This window comes from Octopus sinensis, linkage group LG4 (genome assembly GCF_006345805.1).
Source record: "Octopus sinensis linkage group LG4, ASM634580v1, whole genome shotgun sequence".
In the NCBI taxonomy this organism is placed as follows: domain Eukaryota; kingdom Metazoa; phylum Mollusca; class Cephalopoda; order Octopoda; family Octopodidae; genus Octopus; species Octopus sinensis.
The window spans coordinates 51,618,915-51,638,914 of record NC_043000.1 but is presented as its reverse complement, the minus strand read 5'-3'; the positions used below and the strand labels follow the sequence as shown (position 1 = coordinate 51,638,914).

At 34.6% G+C, this 20,000-nt stretch overlaps 1 protein-coding gene across 12 annotated transcripts in view; it reads right to left on the bottom strand.

Annotated features, from left to right (window-relative positions):
• Window positions 1-20,000, bottom strand: part of LOC115210389 (bone morphogenetic protein 1) — a 2,987,986-nt gene that overhangs the window by 262,701 nt on the left and 2,705,285 nt on the right. For 10 of the 12 annotated variants that reach the window (XM_029778966.2, XM_029778967.2, XM_029778974.2 and 7 more), the window contains one exon: window positions 19,426-19,473. The exons of the other annotated variants lie outside the window; for them this stretch is intronic. In XM_029778966.2, the coding sequence (XP_029634826.1) occupies window positions 19,426-19,473 (48 nt within the window). The remainder of the gene's footprint in view (window positions 1-19,425; window positions 19,474-20,000) is intronic. 12 annotated transcript variants of the gene reach the window in all.

Genomic DNA, 20,000 nt, shown 5'->3' with positions numbered 1-20,000 from the left:
CGTCTGGGGACTTAATGCGTTGTAAATCAGAGCTGATGAGCATTTAATCTGGTTCCTTGAATTAAATGGACTTCTAGTACATACATATCATCATGGATAATACACACCACATACACGCGTACATATACGCCTCCAAGCCTATAAGCATACACACGCACTCGCGTGTAAAAACGACATAAAAAACACACACGCACCCACACGCACATGCGTACACACACATACAAACAACAGAATATCTGCATATATACACGGACATTACGCGCATACACGCTCACATGTATATACGCGCGCCCATCACTACATACACACACGTATATGCCCACAGCCTCTAGGTCCAGGTTAAGATATTAAAGGATGTGTATAAGAACGTATGTAAAGAATCCCGTACTCATGTCAATACGCGCACGCACAACGGCTGTGTGTCCGTATGTGCGTGCACATATACCCTCATATACACACACAGAGACACACGCGCACATGGGTATAGCTATAAGATATCGAAGTATGCATGTACATATATGCGCGTGCATATGTATGTATGCGTATACACACGTACGCGGACGCTCGTATATTCAAAAGGTGGATCCATAGGTAAGTTAAATAAACATATATAGAGGTGTAAAGCGATAAGTTAGGGGTAAGAATGAGGGTAAGGGTAAAGATTAGAAATAAGAAATACAGTATAAAATAAGAAATACAATGTAATAGTTAGAAATGAAGTATAAGAATTATAAAAATTATAAGAGTTAAGGTAAGGGATGAAATGAAAATGAGAATAAATGGAAGTAGAATAAAAGTAAAAAAAAATTAAAATAAAATAAAAATAAATGGAAGTAGGATAAAAGTAAAAATAAAAGTAAAAATAGAAATAAAAAAAATAAGATAAAAATATAATTTTGTAAAGTTTAACATGAGATGAAGGTGGTTGAAGTTAGAGGTGTGTGTTAAACGTAGGGGCGGGCGGGGGGAACTGAAAATTGGAAGGGTGGGAAGTGGAGTTTGGCGGTGTGCGTTCAACATCTGAGTTAGAATGTGAAAGGGTATAGATATAGGGGATTAAAGAGACTACATAGGGAGGATATGGGTGTAGGAGAAGAAATATTTAGGGAAAAGAAGTCATATATGGGAGACAAAATTTGTATATATAGGGGGAAAATGCAGGGAACCCTATATGCACGTACACACACACACACACGCACATGTACATATATATGTATATGTACACATACGTACACGTATGTGCACATACATACGCACACACACACACATACACATATACACGCACATATAGGAAAGCGGGATGTGCTGGAGCCGACAGGTTGCACCGGGTGGGAGGAAATTGCATGGGGGAGTTGGTATAAGACCTAAGCATTGTAGTATTTGAAAGTATTAATAAGTTTATGTATACAGGATGGTTTGAACTCTGACCTTTTGTTAATAAGATTGTGTTTGTCTTTGAATTTCAAGATGTTAAGGAGTTCTACACAGCATAGTTGGCATCCTGCTCTATTATTTAAATAAGGTGCAGCTGATCCGATGATGGACCATCTGAGTTTGAAGCCTATGCATTTGTCTTTTAATTCCCAAATTCTTTTAGAGAAGGAGGTGCTGTTAGCCTTATGTCTGTGTCTCAGCGAGGACCGGTGGTTGTAGTATCTGGATTTCCAGGAGGTTGAGCAACCAAATCTGTCTAATGAAGGCCCGAAACATATGTACCGCTGAGTCCTTCGCATCATGTTTTTATTTTATTTTGATCAATTTACTCCACCACCTACACCACCAAACGGTATACACAGGTGCTTATAATTATCAAGTACTCACCCCGAATTTCTATACTCAACTCACCTACGTTGTCACTAGGATCTGATCCCACGTAACCGCGACAACCTTTAGTACTTGACGAACCCAAGCATGAAGATTCAAAGGATTCACACAAACTTCTCCCCCAAGGACATACCTCTCCACTCCGACAAAACTTACACGACGACTCTCATCCACCGGACCACAGACTTTATTAGAAGAATCAGGTGGGCGGCCTACCATTTCGATAACCCGGAGAAAAGCAACCCCAACTCTAACCAAGAAGAAATAGCACACAGGAAGATATTTAAAAGCAGAAGAAACCCACCCTCTAACTATGCACTGGAAAATTTTGAAAAAGACTTAATCGACCTCATTACCAACATCAACATTAGTAAACATAAGACCATTTCCAACACCCACTTAAGGAGCCTTAAAGATTTCCTGCTTTCACTTAGGAACGATGATAGTCTTATCATACCCGCCGACAAGACTGGGAACTGGTATAGGCTAGACTACCAAACCTACAAATCGCTCATCATGAGGAACTTAGCAAAAAGTATAAAACTACTTCTACGGATAACCTTAAGGAAATTAACTACAAAATCAAGGAAGTTATGAGCAAATTAGACCTCCTGGACAGAACAGAACCTATTAAACCACAAGTACCCAAAATTACTATTAAAGACCATAAGAAAGACTTCCCAGATAGTGTAGGAGTACGATTAATCTGTCCGACTAAATCGGATATCGGCAGACTTAGCAAGACCATCCTGGACAGGGTGATCCCACACATCAAACCCCACATCCCACTCCAACTATGGATTAACACCAACGATGTGCTAGAATGGTTAACACTATCACAATAGGCCCGACTACTCATTCATCCAATTCGACATAGCTAGCTACTACGCCAGTATATCCCCCATCTTACTTAACAAATCCCTTATTTTTGCCCGCAACCTTTCACTCATAGACAGAGAAAAAATTGACATAATTCTATTAGCTAGAAAAACCATAATAGAATTCGACGGTAGACTCTGGACCAGATCCGATACCCCCGACAATTTCGATGTGGCTATGGGCTCGAGCGATTCAGCTCAGGTGACTGACTTGGTCGGGGCCTACCTGCTCAAGAAGCTTTTCTCCGAGGTACCGGATCTTCAGGGGGGTCTATACAGAGACGACGCTCTCTTCATATACCCCACCAACAATAGGAGTAAACTAGAAAGAATTAGGAAAAAGATCAGGCTTTTTTTCAAATCCTTCAATCTTAAACTAGAATTTATGACCAATACTAAAATAGTAAACTTCTTAGATGTTACGTTAGATTTGAATAAGCACCTTCACTACCCGTATAGGAAACCAGAAGAAACTACCAAATACATCCATACCTCTTCCAACATCCACCCTGTATAATTAGCACCACGGTCCAAGCCATCTCAGACAGACTGACAAAACTATCCTCTAATAGAGAAATTTTCAATAATCATGCACAACACTACAACCAGGCTCTCTATAGTGCCGGGTATAACCAGAGAATATCATATGTAGACCACCCGGAGCGTCCGTCGGCCATAAGACTCCCAATTATAATTGAACTCAGCACTCAACTCACACTAGCGATAATTCTAATTTAAACTCCAAACAACGTATAGGAAATAGGCGAACTAATAGAACAGCACACAATAGTAACCCTCCCGACGAGAGCAATATAGATCCTATTAGGAGAAATAGAAGGGATAATAGTAGATTACGCAAATATATATGGTTCAACATACCTTTCAACTTAGCAGTTAGGGGTAAGTTATGTAAGAGAATATTCTCTATAATTTCCAACAACTTCCCACCCACCACAAGTATAGAAGTATCTTCTCCAACAAAACTATTAGGATTTCCTACTCTACCCTGCCCAACATGAGCTGCCTCATAGCTAAACATAACTATATTAATATTAGAACAGCTAGATCAAGAGCAAACCATAGCGACCAACAGAACCCCCCTCATCCAGACAGTAGACAATATAACCAGACTGGCAGCCATACTACCCAAACAGTTAGTAATAACACCCGCCAACACAACAGAGGAAATACTACACCCATCAACAACCAGGAGGATACCAACGCCCCCACTCGTATTGCAACACCTCCGCCTGGGATTAGCAGCACACGACCGAACAATGCAATGCAATGCAACTGCAGATGTGCACAGAGTGCCCGCTGCAGGGCGATGTAGGGCGAAAAACGTAATATACTCATGTGAGGTGAGTACTCAGTTTAACACACTCACCTATATTGGTTGCTCAACCTCCTGGAAATCCAGATACTACAACCACCGGTCCTCGCTGAGACACAGACATAAGGCTAACAGCACCTCCCTCTCTAAAAGAATTTGGGAATTAAAAGACAAATGCATAGGCTTCAAACTCAGATGGTCCATCATCGGATCAGCTGCACCTTATTTAAATAATAGAGCAGGATGCCAACTATGCTGTGTAGAACTCCTTAACATCTTGAAATTCAAAGACAACACAATCTTATTAACAAAAGGTCAGAGTTCAAACCATCCTGTATACATAAACTTATTAATACTTTCAAATACTACAATGCTTGGTCTTATACCAACTCCCCCATGCAATTTCCTCCACCCACACCCGTCCACCGCGCATCCGCGCCGCTTTCCTATATGTGCCGTGTATATGTGTGTATGTGTGTGTGTGTGTGCGTATGTATGTGCACATACGTGTACGTATGTGTACATATACATATATATGTACATGTGCGTGTGTGTGTGTGTGTGTACGTGCATATAGGGTTCCCTGCATTTTCCCCCTATATATACAAATTTTGTCTCCCATATATGACTTCTTTTCCCTAAATATTTCTTCTCCTACACCCATATCCTCCCTATGTAGTCTCTTTAATCCCCTATATCTATACCCTTTCACATTTCTAACTCAGATGTTGAACGCACACCGCCAAACGCCACTTCCCACCCTTCCAATTTTCAGTTCCCCCCGCCCGCCCCTACGTTTAACACACCACCTCTAACTTTCAACCACCTTCATCTCATGTTAAACTTTACAAAATTATATTTTTATCTTATTTTATTTTATTTTTATTTTTACTTTTATTTTTACTTTTATCCTACTTCCATTTATTTTTATTTTTATTTTTAATTTTATTTTTACTTTTATTCTACTTCCATTTATTCTCATTTTCATTTTCATCCCTTACCTTAACTCTTATAATTTTTATAATTCTTATACTTCATTTCTAACTATTACATTGTATTTCTTATTTTATACTGTATTTTTTATTTCTAATCTTTACCCTTACCCTCATTCTTACCCTTAACTTATCGCTTTACACCTCTATATATGTTTATTTACTTACCTATGGATCCACCTTTTGAATATACGAGCGTCCGCGTACGTGTGTATACGCATACATACATATGCACGCGCATATATGTACATGCATACTTCGATATCTTATAGCTATACCCATGTGCGCGTGTGTCTCTGTGTGTGTATATGAGGGTATATGTGCACGCACATACGGACACACAGCCGTGTGTGCGTGCGCGTATTGACATGAGTACGGGATTCTTTACATACGTTCTTATACACATCCTTTAATATCTTATACCTGGACCTAGAGGCGTGGGCATATACGTGTGTGTATGTAGTGATGGGCGTGCGTATATACATGTGAGCGTGTACGCGCGTAATGTCCGTGTATATATGCGGATATTCTGTTGTATGTATGTGTGTGTACGCGCGTGCGTGTGGGTGCGTGTGTGTTTTATGTACGTGTTTACACGCGAGTGCGTGTGTATGCTTATAGGCTTGGAGGCGTATATGTACGCGTGTATGTGGGTGTATATATCCATGATGATATGTATGTACTAGAAGTCCATTTAATTCAAGGAACCAGATTAAATGCTCATCAGCTCTGATTTACAACGCATTAAGTCCCCAGACGAAACTGTTGATGTACTGACAATTCTACAACTAAATTTTATCAATCTCCTGACCACCATGCTTGGTCCATAACCTCTATACATCCCTTATCTTTACATTCTTTTACACTTTTATCATGTTTTATCAGGTTTTTTTACTTTTATTTCTATTTCTATTTTACTTTATATTTCTTTATACCCCCTTTACATCTACTTACAACCCTTTATCCTCTACATTTTTATATTATTCTATACTTACACTTTTTATACATTTTTTATCCCTCGTCCCGAACTCTCGCCCCTCCATCTTCACCTCTATATATGTATTTATTTATTACATTACCTCAACATCCAATTTTCCTCATTCTACATTGAGAGAAGAAAGAGATGGACGCTTCAACTCTATGCTGCTGCCGCATTATGTCGTACGTGAATGAGAGGATTTGCATCCCCAACCAAGAATTTTGATGTAACACATGTCCTTGTGGAAGCTGTTGTGCGCGGCTGAAGAAGGCCACAGACATACATTATGCATTGTTATAAATCTGTCTAATAAAGGCCCGAAACATATGTACCGCTGAGTCCTTCGCATCATGTTTTTATTTTATTTTGATCAATTATATATATATATATATATATATATATATATATATATGTAAATGTATACAAATATATGCATATAAATATATGTATATAGATATATGTATATATATAGATGTATGTATATATATGTATAAAGATCATCATCATCATCATCGTTTAACGTCTGTTCTCCATGCTAGCATGGGTTGAACGGTTCGACCGGAGATCTGGGAAGCCAGAAGGCTGCACCAGGCTCCAGTCTGATCTGGCAGTGTTTCTACAGCTGGATGCCCTTCCTAATGCCAACCACTCTGAGAGCGTAGTATATATATATGTGTATATATATATATATATATATATATATATATATATATATATATATATATATCTATATATATACATACACACACATACATATATATACATATATAGCCGCAGTCAAGCGACTGAAACAAGTAAATGAAATAAATAAATGAAATTATACACACACACATAGAGCCAGCTCAAGGAACTGGTGACTTGGGCAGTAAACCGGGATGCCATGTGCTAAGGGGCACCAAGGAGGGCTTCACTCATATTTTAATGTCTCATCTCTGAGCATAAAGTCACCTGCCTTAGGATTCGTAATCTTGTGAAGCTGCATGGTTACCTTAGTAGTGCTGGTGGCATTAAATAAAAAGGACCCAGAGAAAATGTTAAGTGGTTGGTATAATGAACGGCAAGCTGGCAGAAACATTAGCATGCCGAGCAAAATGCTTAGCGGTATTTCCTGTGCGTTATGTTGTGAGTTCAAATTCCACTGAGGTCGACTGTTCCTTTCAGGATCGATAAATTAAGTACCAGTTACGCACTGAGGTCAATGTAATCGACTTAATACCTATGTCTGTCCTTGTTTGTCCCCCCTGTGTTTAGCCCCTTGTGGGTAATAAAGAAATAGGTATAATGAACGGGAGTCTGCTATAGAAAGCATGACAGGGACATTATGTAGTACTTTGATCCTATCAAACTGTCTGATCCAGAGCAGCTTGGAACAAGGACATTAAATGACAATGATGATAATGATGAGGATGATGTTTGAGTTTCCTATTTATATAAAGAGAAATTCTAAGTTTAGATTGACAGAGGATATTTATGAATATGATTTTTTGATCATACATAAGCCCTATGTAGTTATCTATAAAGTTAAAAAAAGAAAAACAATTAAATAAAGCAAGTAAAAGAGAATTTAAAATATTAATGATACTGAGAAAGATTGGAAGAAATAGGTAACTCTTTGCACCTAAACTGACAGCAAATAGCTTTGCTTCAGAAAGTTCCAATTATAAAATCCATCAATGTTATCATTGATTTTCTGATGATATTGATCAGACAGTCTTTGTTTTATTGTGAAAGTTTAGTGGAAATTTGGTTGGCTCCTGACAAATAATATCCTCTGTTTCTTCACTCAATCATATAAAACTGACCACAACTCCTACCATACTCACTAGCCAACACAACACATCATAGCTATTTTCATGAAAAACCTAATTGCTCTTCTAATTGACTTGTGTCTCTAAAGTGACAGGATAACAAGCTCACTGATTCGTGACATATCACTGAATAATTGTCTAAAACTATGATGTATCAGACTTAAGAATCAGGCATACGCCTCACAAGAGTGAAGGATAGAGACTTGATGTGAGAATTAACATCAGAGATTTAAGCAAAGCTCATTTGAATATTTGAATACATTAATTCGATTGGGATTTCCATTTAGATTCTTCTCTGCTTTTTCATTATATTTCAGCCCAAAAGATTCAACAAGCAGCTTTACTTTTATTTATTTATATTTTAATGCTGTTTTTTTTTCTTTTGTTATATTTCTATTTACATAATTGGGTGGTGATGTTGCCTGGATCATCAATCAAACTCTTCTTCTGTTATTGAATCATGTCTCTGGGCCACTATTTTATCATACATTTATACAAATGCCAGTGCCTTCTGACTGGCTCCCATGCCAGTGACATGTAAAAGCACCCACTACACACTCAGTGTGGTTGGCATTTGGAAGAGCATCAAGATGTAGAAACCTTACCAGATCAGATTGGAGCCTGGTGTAGCCTATTGGCTTGCAAGTCCTCAGTCAAACCGTTCGACCCATGCCAGCATGGAAAGCAGACATTAAACAATGATGATGATATCTTTTATCTTTTACTTGATTTAGTCATTGGACAACAGCCATGTTAGGGCACTGCCTTGAAGGGTTTAGTCAAACAAATTGACCCTAGTACTTACACCTTTTTATAAAGCTACTACTAATTTTTTCAGTCTCTTTTGCTGAACTGCTTTGTTATGGAGGACAAACTGATTATTCTAATAAATTAGACAACCCCTTGACAAATACTCGCTGTCTGGCACTCACTCAGTTATGATGACAGATGTTCCAGTTGATCTGATCAATGGAACAGCTTGCTCATGAAATTGACATGCAAGTGGCTGAGCATTCTGCAGACATGCATAACCTTAATGCAGTTCTCAGAGAGATTCAGTGTGACACATTGTGTCAAAGCTGGCCCTTTGAAATATAGGGGCTACTCATTTTTGCCAGCTGAGTGGAGCAATGTGGAATAAAGTGACATGCTCAAGGACACAATGAACCACTGAGTATCAAATTCATGAAATTATGATTGTGAGCCAAATACCCAAAACACTAAGCTACAAGCCTTCATGCTTGCTGACTGAAAGCCAAGAAGTAAACCTATACTTGGTCACTCAACCAGCTAGAAATAGTGGCTAAATATCCCTTCAATCATACCATATGGTCTTTAAAATGAAGATCTTACTGTATAATGCAGTCTGAAGAAAATGAGATGGTCATGGCTGGATTTCCTTTCATCAACTCTCTGTGTGGGATGACCTGGGTCCTAACAATAATCTTAAAATGGGAACCAACTATGTTAATTCAGTTTTTAATCAGAAAAAAGCATGTCAGATAATGTTTCCAACTGCCATGTTAATTATACAATAATGTTAATTCTAAGTGAAATCATTTATGTCTTGGTTAAGCTCTGATTATTGGACATTAAGAAACTGAAAGTTAAATCTCTATGTAGTTAGGATGACACTTTATCTTATGTAACATTGTCAAAACATCTAGCACTTCTGACAGTCACTTTGGTATAGCACTTTAAATACAAAAGACCTGTAATAAATTTCAAAAGAAGTCTAATCAGCAGGAAGCCTATCTCAGTTCCACTAAGTTATTTTGCTTATTTTTATATCTAGGATTCCTTGTCAGCATTTAAATGGTTCGCTCTCTGCAATATACCTTGATTAAGCAAAGATAAACAGGGCTTCTTAATTTAGCAATCTTGTTTTATGACAAATGGTACTGTTATGTGTGTTCCTGTAATTGAAAGAGATGAAATGATGCAGATACTAAAAGTGTTTCCTTATGTATGAATGTATTTTTCAATTTCTCTCAATTGGTTAATTAATTTGCTAAACCGTTTCAGATTCTTCATTTTATCGATAGAAACTTATTACAGTGGGTTAATACTTAGATGGCGCTCTGAAAGATATGCATCTCATTAGTAGTCAATCTCACTCTAGACAGATGCTATGAACAGTAGCTGCTTGGGAATTAGGATTTCTTAAATAAGACATTTATCTCATTAGCAGAGAATCTCAGCATTGCATAGCTGTGATATTTCCAGAGATAATTAGCCATATTACAGTTCCAAAATCAGCTGATTGATGATAAAAATTATAGACAAAGTTGCAATCTCAAGAGGTGGTGGGGAATAATAAACCAAACAAATATACTAACAGGAATGGCAAATTTGATCAAAAACATTCTGATTTTTCTTTCTTTGCTCTGCATATGAAAAAAAAAATCACTGAATTTTTTTTTTTTTCTTGGAGAGAAACCAAAGCAATTTCTTGACTTTCATGCAGAAAAAAAAACAAGATATACAGTATACTTCATAAACAAGTAAAAGATGCCATGTTCTTATTAACTATCAATATTAACTTTTTTGATACCAACCCACCTGAGACAAGCCCTAGATTTATAATACAAACTTCCTATTCTAAAGTGATTTAAATCAAAACCTTTCAACAAATTTTCATGAATTTTTGTTCTAAACACCAGCTTAATAATGATAAAGTTATTTTACTGGATTTTTCATTATTTCCTAAGATTGATTGAAACAAAAGTGCTGTATTTCCACAGAAATATGGTAACAAAAAAAAAATTCCAGTAGGGAATCAGTTGGATCAACCTAGCAGATTACTGACATATTTCCTTTACCCTAAAGGCATGAAAGGTGAAGTTGACCAATGTGGAATTCTAATACAAAAACATTAAGTGATGAGAGGCATTTAGCCAAGTAATTTATCATTTCAGCTCATGTACTGACATCAATATTGCCATATTGGATTGAGATAACAGAGTTAATTAAAATAATAAATCAGTCAGAAATCGCTGAACATAAAACATATGACAAAAGTAAACAAAACACTACTATAGTATGAAGTTTATGCAATTAATAAAACGTGAAGGGTAAAGTTTAAAAAAAATAATCAAAGCAGTACATATAAGGCATATTGGTAATCCAATCAGAACACCCATTGCTAACATTAACTCAGTGTAGGTGATATTACTGAAAGGTAAATATAAGCAACACAATTACTTCAGCAATGATGATATGGGAGCATCAGCACATGGTCTAGTGTGTAAGAACATTATTAGCTTTAGTTTCAAATTAAAGGTTCTTAATTCAAATCCAGTCTTGTATTAAGTACACAAAATACAAGAATAAGACACCTGATAATCAAAATACTCAAAACACTGTGCAGATGTTACTATTCAAAATTCTTTTTATCTCCAAATATAAGGTGCTCTTAAGTCTGAAAATAAAGAATTTTACTAACACCATCTCATCTCTGACATTTAGACATTTTACAATAAAATTAACCCTTTAGTATATAGACTGCCCGTATCAGGCTCAAATATTGTTTTATGTTTAAACTGGCCAAATCCAGCTTCTTACACCAACCATGCAATGCCAGTCTAAAAGAAATTGATTACATCATCAAGATCTCAAAGCTTCAAAATAATACATGATTAATTCAAAACAATGTAAATAAACAATCATTATATTCAACAAAATAATCTGAATGCTAAAGGGTTAATTCTGAAAGCAGTCACGGTCCTAAGTTTCAGTTTTGTTCTCAAAGAGACTTATAAGATGAAAGAGATTCTATAATAACTAATTACTGGTATTGGCATATAACTTCTGATCCTACTAATATGCAAACAACTTAATTATAAGATATAAAATATAATCATACATTCTATGAGTTAACGAGTGATGAACTATCCATTTCCCATCAATGAGTTGATTATTTGCATTGATTTCAAAATTAGTGATTACAGACACGAAACACTTTAGTAATGTTAAATCCATGAGAGATCATTTATAATTTATTAATAGTTTTAGGTTAAATACTCTTCCGAAATCAAATTTAAATGACATTTTGAAATGTTAGTCAAATATACATATATACATACATACATATACAGAGAGAGAGAGAGAGAGAGAAAGAAAGAGAGGGAGAAAGAGAGAGAGAGAGAGAGCTAGAGATATATGCATATATATTTATATATATATATATGTATGTATGTATGCATACATTATAGAACACCCTGACATCACTGGATCGCTATCACTACTTGACTTCAAACTATTGACTGACTGTATATAAATAGGCATATATACTCATATAATATATATATATATATATATATATATATATATACATATAAATGCATATATGTATATATATATATATATATATATTTATCTAGTATGTTTATTTAGAGTTTCCATATTTATCTGCTGTCTGTCTTCCTATATTCCTCTGTGTGTGTGTATCTATATGTATACACACACAGAGAGGAATATAGGTAAACAGACAAGCAGATAAATATGGATACTCTAAATAAACATACTAGATAAATAATATATATACATATATGCTTTTATATGTATATATATGCATTTATATCTATATCTATATATATATATGAGTATATATGCCTATTTATATGCAGACAGTCAATAGTTTGAAGTCAAGTAGTGATAGCGATCCTGTTATGTCAGGGTGTTCTATAATGAACTTCATGTTCATGCCCATACATATATATATATATATATATATATATATATGCATATATAAATATACATGCATATATATATATATACATATATACACTAGCTGGTGTACCTGGTAATTCCCAGGGGTAAAGATGTTTTATTGAAACGTCTTATTACTCTGATATAAGGAGACAATTTCATTATAACTGCCACAAAAGGTGTATTTTACATCATGAAAAAGTACAAAAAAAAACTGTCAGCTGGAGGAGGGAGAGATTGTTGGAGGTTGGCGAGTGAGGTTTTCGGAGGTTGGCAAGAAAGATTGTCAGAGGTTGGTGAGAGAGGTTGGCAGAGGTTGGCGAGAGGCAAAGACATTATTCTGCTTAGCATAGCAAATGCATCTGGGAAATATATAACTGCTATCATTCACAGAAAAACATTCACAGAAAATAAACATACATAAATATTCATATACCTATATATATATATATATATATATACATACAAGGGTGAGTCAAAAGGTAATGCCATTTTGTTTAGGACAGGAATAATTACCAACACAGGAACATGTATCATACATCAAAATGAAGCTGGTTCTCTCTGGATCACATCCCTATTTCCACCTTCGAATGAGAGCATGTATCCCTGCCCTATAAAATTCTGTTGGCTGTTCTTTGAGTCACTTCTGCACTACAGTTTTCACTTCTTCATTAATGGACTATCATCTCTTTGAAACATTGCTATTGAGAGAAATGGTGACTATGTTGAGATGTAGAGATGAGATCCAGAAGACCAGCTTCATTTTGATGTATGATACATGTTCTTGTGTTGGTAATTATACCCGCCCTAAACATAATGACATTACTTTTTGACTCACCCTCGTATATATATATATATATATATACTTATTTATATACATACCGCCTCGAGTGGCCTCTGTGCCGGTGGCACGTAAAAAGCACCATCCGACCGTGGCCGTTGCCAGCCTCGCCTGGCCTCCGTGCTGGTGGCACGTAAAAAGCACCATCCAATCGTGGCCGTTTCCCAGCCTCGTCTGGCACCTGTGTTGATGGCACGTAAAAAGCATCCACTACACTCACGGAGTGGTTGGCATTAGGAAGGGCATCCAGCCGTAAAAACATTGCCAGATCAGACTGGGCCTGGTGCAGCCTTCTGGCTTCCCAGACCCCAGTTGAACCGTCCAACCCATGCTAGCATGGAAAGTGGATGCTAAACGATGATGATACATACATACATATATATGTATGTGTATATATATATATATATATATATATATATATATATATATATATATATGGATATTTTATAAAAGCATTAATATTCACATATATTCTGTGCATACACATATACATATATTTAAGGACAATGTAATTTCAAAAATGATGCAACTTCCATTTTTTTTTGTATCTAAGTTTTCATTAATATATTTCATTTTCTATTTCTCTCTTTTAATACACTAGACTATAATGCTACCTTCCAACTTTGATCCTGCCACTCACTCTTTATATACATATGGCATATATTCCATGAGATATATTTTCAGTATTTTAACATATTCTTTGTAATAAGGTTTCTGTGTATATTCTTTATGAAGTCATCTCAACTGAAGAACATTTGTCTCAGGTGTGCAAAGTTTCAATAATAATAATAATAATAATAATAATAATAATAATAATAATAATAATAATAGTAATAATAATAATAATAAATCAGGAAATAAAAACAAACATGTCAATAACATAAACTTTTCTTTACTACTTCTTGATGTTTTGATTAAAATTTAAAAGAAAAAGGAAGAAAAAAAAACGAAGTGAATTGAATATACGACTTCATACAATGCAATTTCTTCTTGAGATATGTGTACAGTTGAAGAATTATGCATTAAACATGAAGAGAAAGTTTCTTATGATGAAAATACATATTTTGAGCTGAAATTTTTCAAACCTATGTTCCAACATTCACAAATGCGATCGAAAACATTAATAAAAACAAAATAATAGTAATAATACTAAAAACATGCCAAAAAAAATCTAAGCAAGGAAATGGGAAAATATATCAAATTAGAAAATTTTTAAATGAAGAAACCAAGAAAAATCTATATTTGAGGCTAGAGTTATATACTTTAAATAGTTTACCAGAATATGAAAACAAAAAAATATTTACTAAGACAGAACCAAGGAAACATTTCAATATTTAAATTTCTTAAACTTGTTTTGTTGGTTTCATTATCTTTTGTAATGTTCATCATAAATAATAAGAACAAAAGAAACAAGTAGTAGTAGTAGTAGTAGTAGTAATAACATAATATGAACAACAACAACAACAACATAATAATAATAATAATAATAATAATAATAATAATAATAATAGAGAGGGATTCTTTGGGGTTTGAATAGTTCACCTCTGGAAACATGGGTGGTTCTTTCAACATCCTTAAGCAACCCTTATTCAGGGACCGTTTGAGCGGGATGGGCTACTCAACCTGAAGAAAATTCTAACTGGGCCCCACCTGCAAGGTCATGTGCTGTTTATCTTGATATGAGATCACCATGTCGCGCACATATGGTTGTGATGCATGTGCCTGGTGTACCTTTATCAGACGGGTAGTCATGATGGGTATATTGGGCTTCGTATATTTTACCCCAGTGTCACTTTGATGGCATGAACTGCTCTCTCACTCAATAATAATAATAATAATATTAATAATAGTAATAATAAAGCAACAAAATAATAATTATTATTCCTAAAATAGTCACAAGGTTTTGAATTTGGGGAATGAATGTTGCCAACAAAATCTACCAAGTATTTTACTGGTACTTATTGAAACTCAGATGAAAAACAAAGGATTTGAACAGGATTTGAACTCAGAATATAAAGAACCCTAACAATTTTGCCACTCCAAGAATTATATAATGATTCTTTCTACTGTAGGCAAAAGGCCTGAAATTTGGCAGGAGTAGGGCTAGTCAATTACATTGACCCTAGTGCTCAATTAGTACTTGTTTTATCAACTCCAAACAGATGAAAGGCAAAGCTGACCTCAGTATAATTTGAACTCAGAGCATAAAGTTGGAATAAATAATTTCTTTTATGAAAAGTAATTTCCTAAAACAATTGTTTTCGATGTTAGCACAATTACATCAATTTTAGTGGGAGAGTGTTGGTTACACCAATCCCTGCCTTGATTGGTACTTTACTTTATCAACCCCAAAAGGGTGAAAGACAAAGTTGATCTCAGCAGGATTTGAAATCAGAATGTAAAGCATTAGAAATGTCTCTCTCAGCTCTTTGAGCCAATACACTAATGGTTCTGTTAGTTCACTGCCTTAAAAAATATAATAGATACAATAAACAGCCATAACAAAAATGTTAGCAATAATGATTTTAAAATTATATGTAACTACAAAAATTATGTTTTTCCCCTGTGAGCTAAACAAAGTTTGATGCAGTTGACTAAATCATCCCTAATATATTACTAGTGGGGGTCGGTGTTACTAGTCTGCAATCAAGGTGACACTACATTCTCTATTTCCTTCACTTTCATCAAAAGACAAGAAGCTGAAGTGTGCATTAAATTCTTCACTCAATGACAAATGAGCATAGAGAACTGTTCTAATATATTTGTAGTGTGACAGATCTTTCCTGTCTCACTACATATTACTGGTGTTTTGTCAACCATGAATAGATAATAAAAGATTAAGTTCAGTCTCAACAGAATTGTGAATCCTTTAACATTAAAACCAGGCATAACTAACCAAAGTATCCTACCTGTTTTAAGTTCAAGTGGAGGTGCATAGCTTAGTGGTCAGTGTGTTAGACTCATGATCGTAAGATTGTGGTTTCAGTTCCTGGACCAGGCAACATGTGTTCTTGAGCAAAACATTTCATTTAACATTGCTCCAGTCCACTCTACTGGCAAAAATGAGTCATCCTGTGACGGATTGGTGTCCCATCCAGGTGAGGAATTTATATGCCATGGTAACTGGGAAACCAGCCCTGATGAGTCTGTATGACTTAGAATGAACTTTACTTCTAAGTTCAAACCAGTCACATTTGGCCTCTCACAACTACTCTACAATGTCATTTTAAAAATAATGACATCATCAAAATCTTAAAGCCATGAGATAAAGAACAATGTGAATAAATAAGCATTACATTTGACTATGTAATCTAAATGCTAAATGGTTTATGCAGAATCTTGAAGAATAGGCTAAATACTGTAGGTATTCTCTTACAACAAGGATTTCTCAGATAAGCACAAGGCCTCACATAAATAAAGGAGGGATAATAGTCTATTGACTCAGCCTCCTTATAAGCTTGGAACTTATTTTTTCAACTCCAAAATGATGGAATTCAAATGTAACAAAATCTGAATATGAACTCCAAAACTAAAAATTGACTCTAAATTGTTAAGGGGCACTCATTAATTTCTTATGTTGGTATAAAGGTACAAAAATTATAATAGTGTAGTCTGCAAATTATTTTACATACTTTTATAAGCAAAAGGCAAAGTGCCCTCCTCCACCAATTAGGTTTGAATAATACTGTTGATAATAATAATGAGGAGAAGAAGAAAAATGTAATTACAATGTAAATAAATAATTAGAATCATAAACACTGGAAACAAACAAACAAACAAACAACAACAACCACCACAACAAATAATTATGGATTGGCTAAATATCTGCAGCATGCCATTGACAGTATGCTGTAAAGAGGATAAACAAGTGCACGGCAGGAGGGTAATGTGTGAAGGGACAAAGGGAACAGGTCACAAATTATTATTGACGGGTGAAATTATCAACATTGGTACCAGTGAGTTATAGATTCTAGAAGGTCAAGCAAATTATAACACAAAACATTGATAAAGCTAACACATCACCCTCTTTCTAAAATACACACTACAAATGAAACTAATATGACATGATGACAACATGCCATATCATAACGAAGATGTGATGGATGATGAAAGTGGGTGACAGGTAGCAAATGACAAAGACAAGATGCTGCTGCATTGAACAACATAACAGTGATATATTTCCAGCAAGCTTGTTGCTTTGAGATGGGTGAGTATGTAAATGAACACAAGGCTTTCTTTTTTTTTTGACTTTTGTAATTTTCCAAGGAATATGTGTACGTTTGAACACATGCACGTGTGTATTGTATATGTCAGGTTGGGGGGACTTGACTTAAGAAATAAAGAAGTGAATAAAGTGATATACAAGAATTTTTGAGTGTAGAAAGAAGAAAGGCATGATGAAATTATAATAGTTAAGAAGAAACGGCATGCATTCATGTGATAAAATGTGTATGTATGGGTAAATGTATATGCATGTGAGCATGTATGTGTATCTGTGAGCAAAATTTAAAAATAAAATGAATGTAACAACTATATGACACATAACATGAATTTATATGTGCATCTTTCATTCTTGTGAAATTCTAAGTTCTAATAGAAAAATTAGATGAATGAGGAGCAAAATAAAACCTTTATATTTTTGATTATAGAGCTGTGTGTTTTTAGTACTGGGTCTATTTCATGATTACTTAGTGAAATGGAAAGATATTCAGGATTCAAGAATAAAAGAATCCAATGCGAAAAAGTGTAGTGTTTGGCAACAGTCCAATGGTGTGGAATAACTCAGATAAGAATTAAGAATTATAGAATGTGGAGTGAAGTCATTAAAAAAAGTGTACATAAAATGAAAAATAAAAGATAATTCATTTAACATGAAAAAACCCACATCTTAAAAGTGATTTTAAAAAAATATTAAACTCAATAAAAGATATTCTGTTCTTGTTACTAAAACTGTTACCTATTTAGCTCTGGTTCATGTAATTAGGTTGCAAAACTTTAAAACAACAAATGAGAGATCAAGTTATTTTTTAGTTCTAAAACCAAGAGGACCAGTTGTTAAACATCTTGATTGATACAAAAAGCATGTTTCTCATTTGCTAGAATTCCAGATAGATAGATGATGGATTAGATGTAATAATTGTCCTTTCTCTAAACCAAAGAAGATTGAATTATCTTGGAATAGCAAAATTCTTGAATTAAAGAATTGAAAACAACAATTCATTCTTTATCCTTTATATTTGTATTTCTCAGTTATGGACCAATATTTTGGATCTTTTTCTATATCCTAGCTTGTGTATTCTATGAAAGGACTTGTTGCATTGCAGTGTACCTAAGATTAAATAAGTTTCCCAATCAATAATTTATACGTTGTATATTGTTTTCATCTGCTGCAGAATTTCAGGGACAGTAAGGGAGAGAAAGAAGAGAGAGAGAGAATAAAAGACGGAAAGGGGAGAAGGAGACAGAAAGAGATGCACTGTTTGGTGAGATGGCTCAAAACATCTGATGATATATTGATCTAATATTCAAATGATTCTATATTTTCCCCACACCCTAGCAATTACAGATCGATGTATATTTGTTTGGCTGATAGCTCTTCTGTACGTGATGTATTGTTTTGTTTTGTTATTATTTATCCAATATGCACAGTGGTGCTGTGCATAGCATGGGAGTGGTGGATAAAACTTTCTAAGTGAAAGAAGCATGCTACAAAATACTAACAAATTCCTGATTGCAACAAGGACAATTCAAAGCCAATAATTAGAGAATGGTGCCATTTTTTTTTTTTCTTGCATTTATAGCATGCTTTGATTTTTTTTTTTTTTCAAATTCTCCCTTTCTGAAAGCATTTGTTCTTGAAAAACATTCACTGATTCAAAAACTAAAAAAATATAATCTAAAAACTTTCTAAAGAAACAAATAATAATAATAGTAATCGTAACACATTTTTTTTTTTCTGGTGATAATAGGGACAACACGTAACAGGAGACTTGTATACTGTTATATCTATGAGAGGAAATTTAGCATTCCAGTTGAAAAAAAACAAAGGCATGTACTTACAAGCATTTGAATTGGTTGGATCCATTGAAGGGACCAAAATTTCTGTTGCTGAATTGAAACAATAATAGTTATTTTAACGATCCCTCTAGAATTAAATTCTATTGGAAAAGGTGAGCGCCAGCAGGGTAGGAAAGATGAATGAAGGAGAGCAACATATGAAAATGCTTCAAAGTCAGACTACAGCTACTCAAGATGAAAAGTGTTACTAATTTGAAGAGAAAAATTTTAAACATGACAGAATTATTTGTGGGCAAGCTTGCATGGAAAAGTGAAAGATATGGATTTAAAAAGGATTCAAACTAATGGGTATGCTTTGTTGTATTTTGTAAAAAAAAAAGAAAAAAAAAGCTATACAAAATTATTGTAGAAGTTGTTTTTAGTATAGAGTTATGAATATTTGGACCTTATTTTATTGTCAAAGAATGAAGATATCCAGCAACCAAAGACATTTCGACTTATTTCTATAATTCTCCTAACACCTAAACCATTTATGAATGAGTTGGGAAGTTCCATAAATGCTTATTTAGAAAATAACTTGCTTAAATCATAAAGCTATCATTAAAAAAAAGAATTAG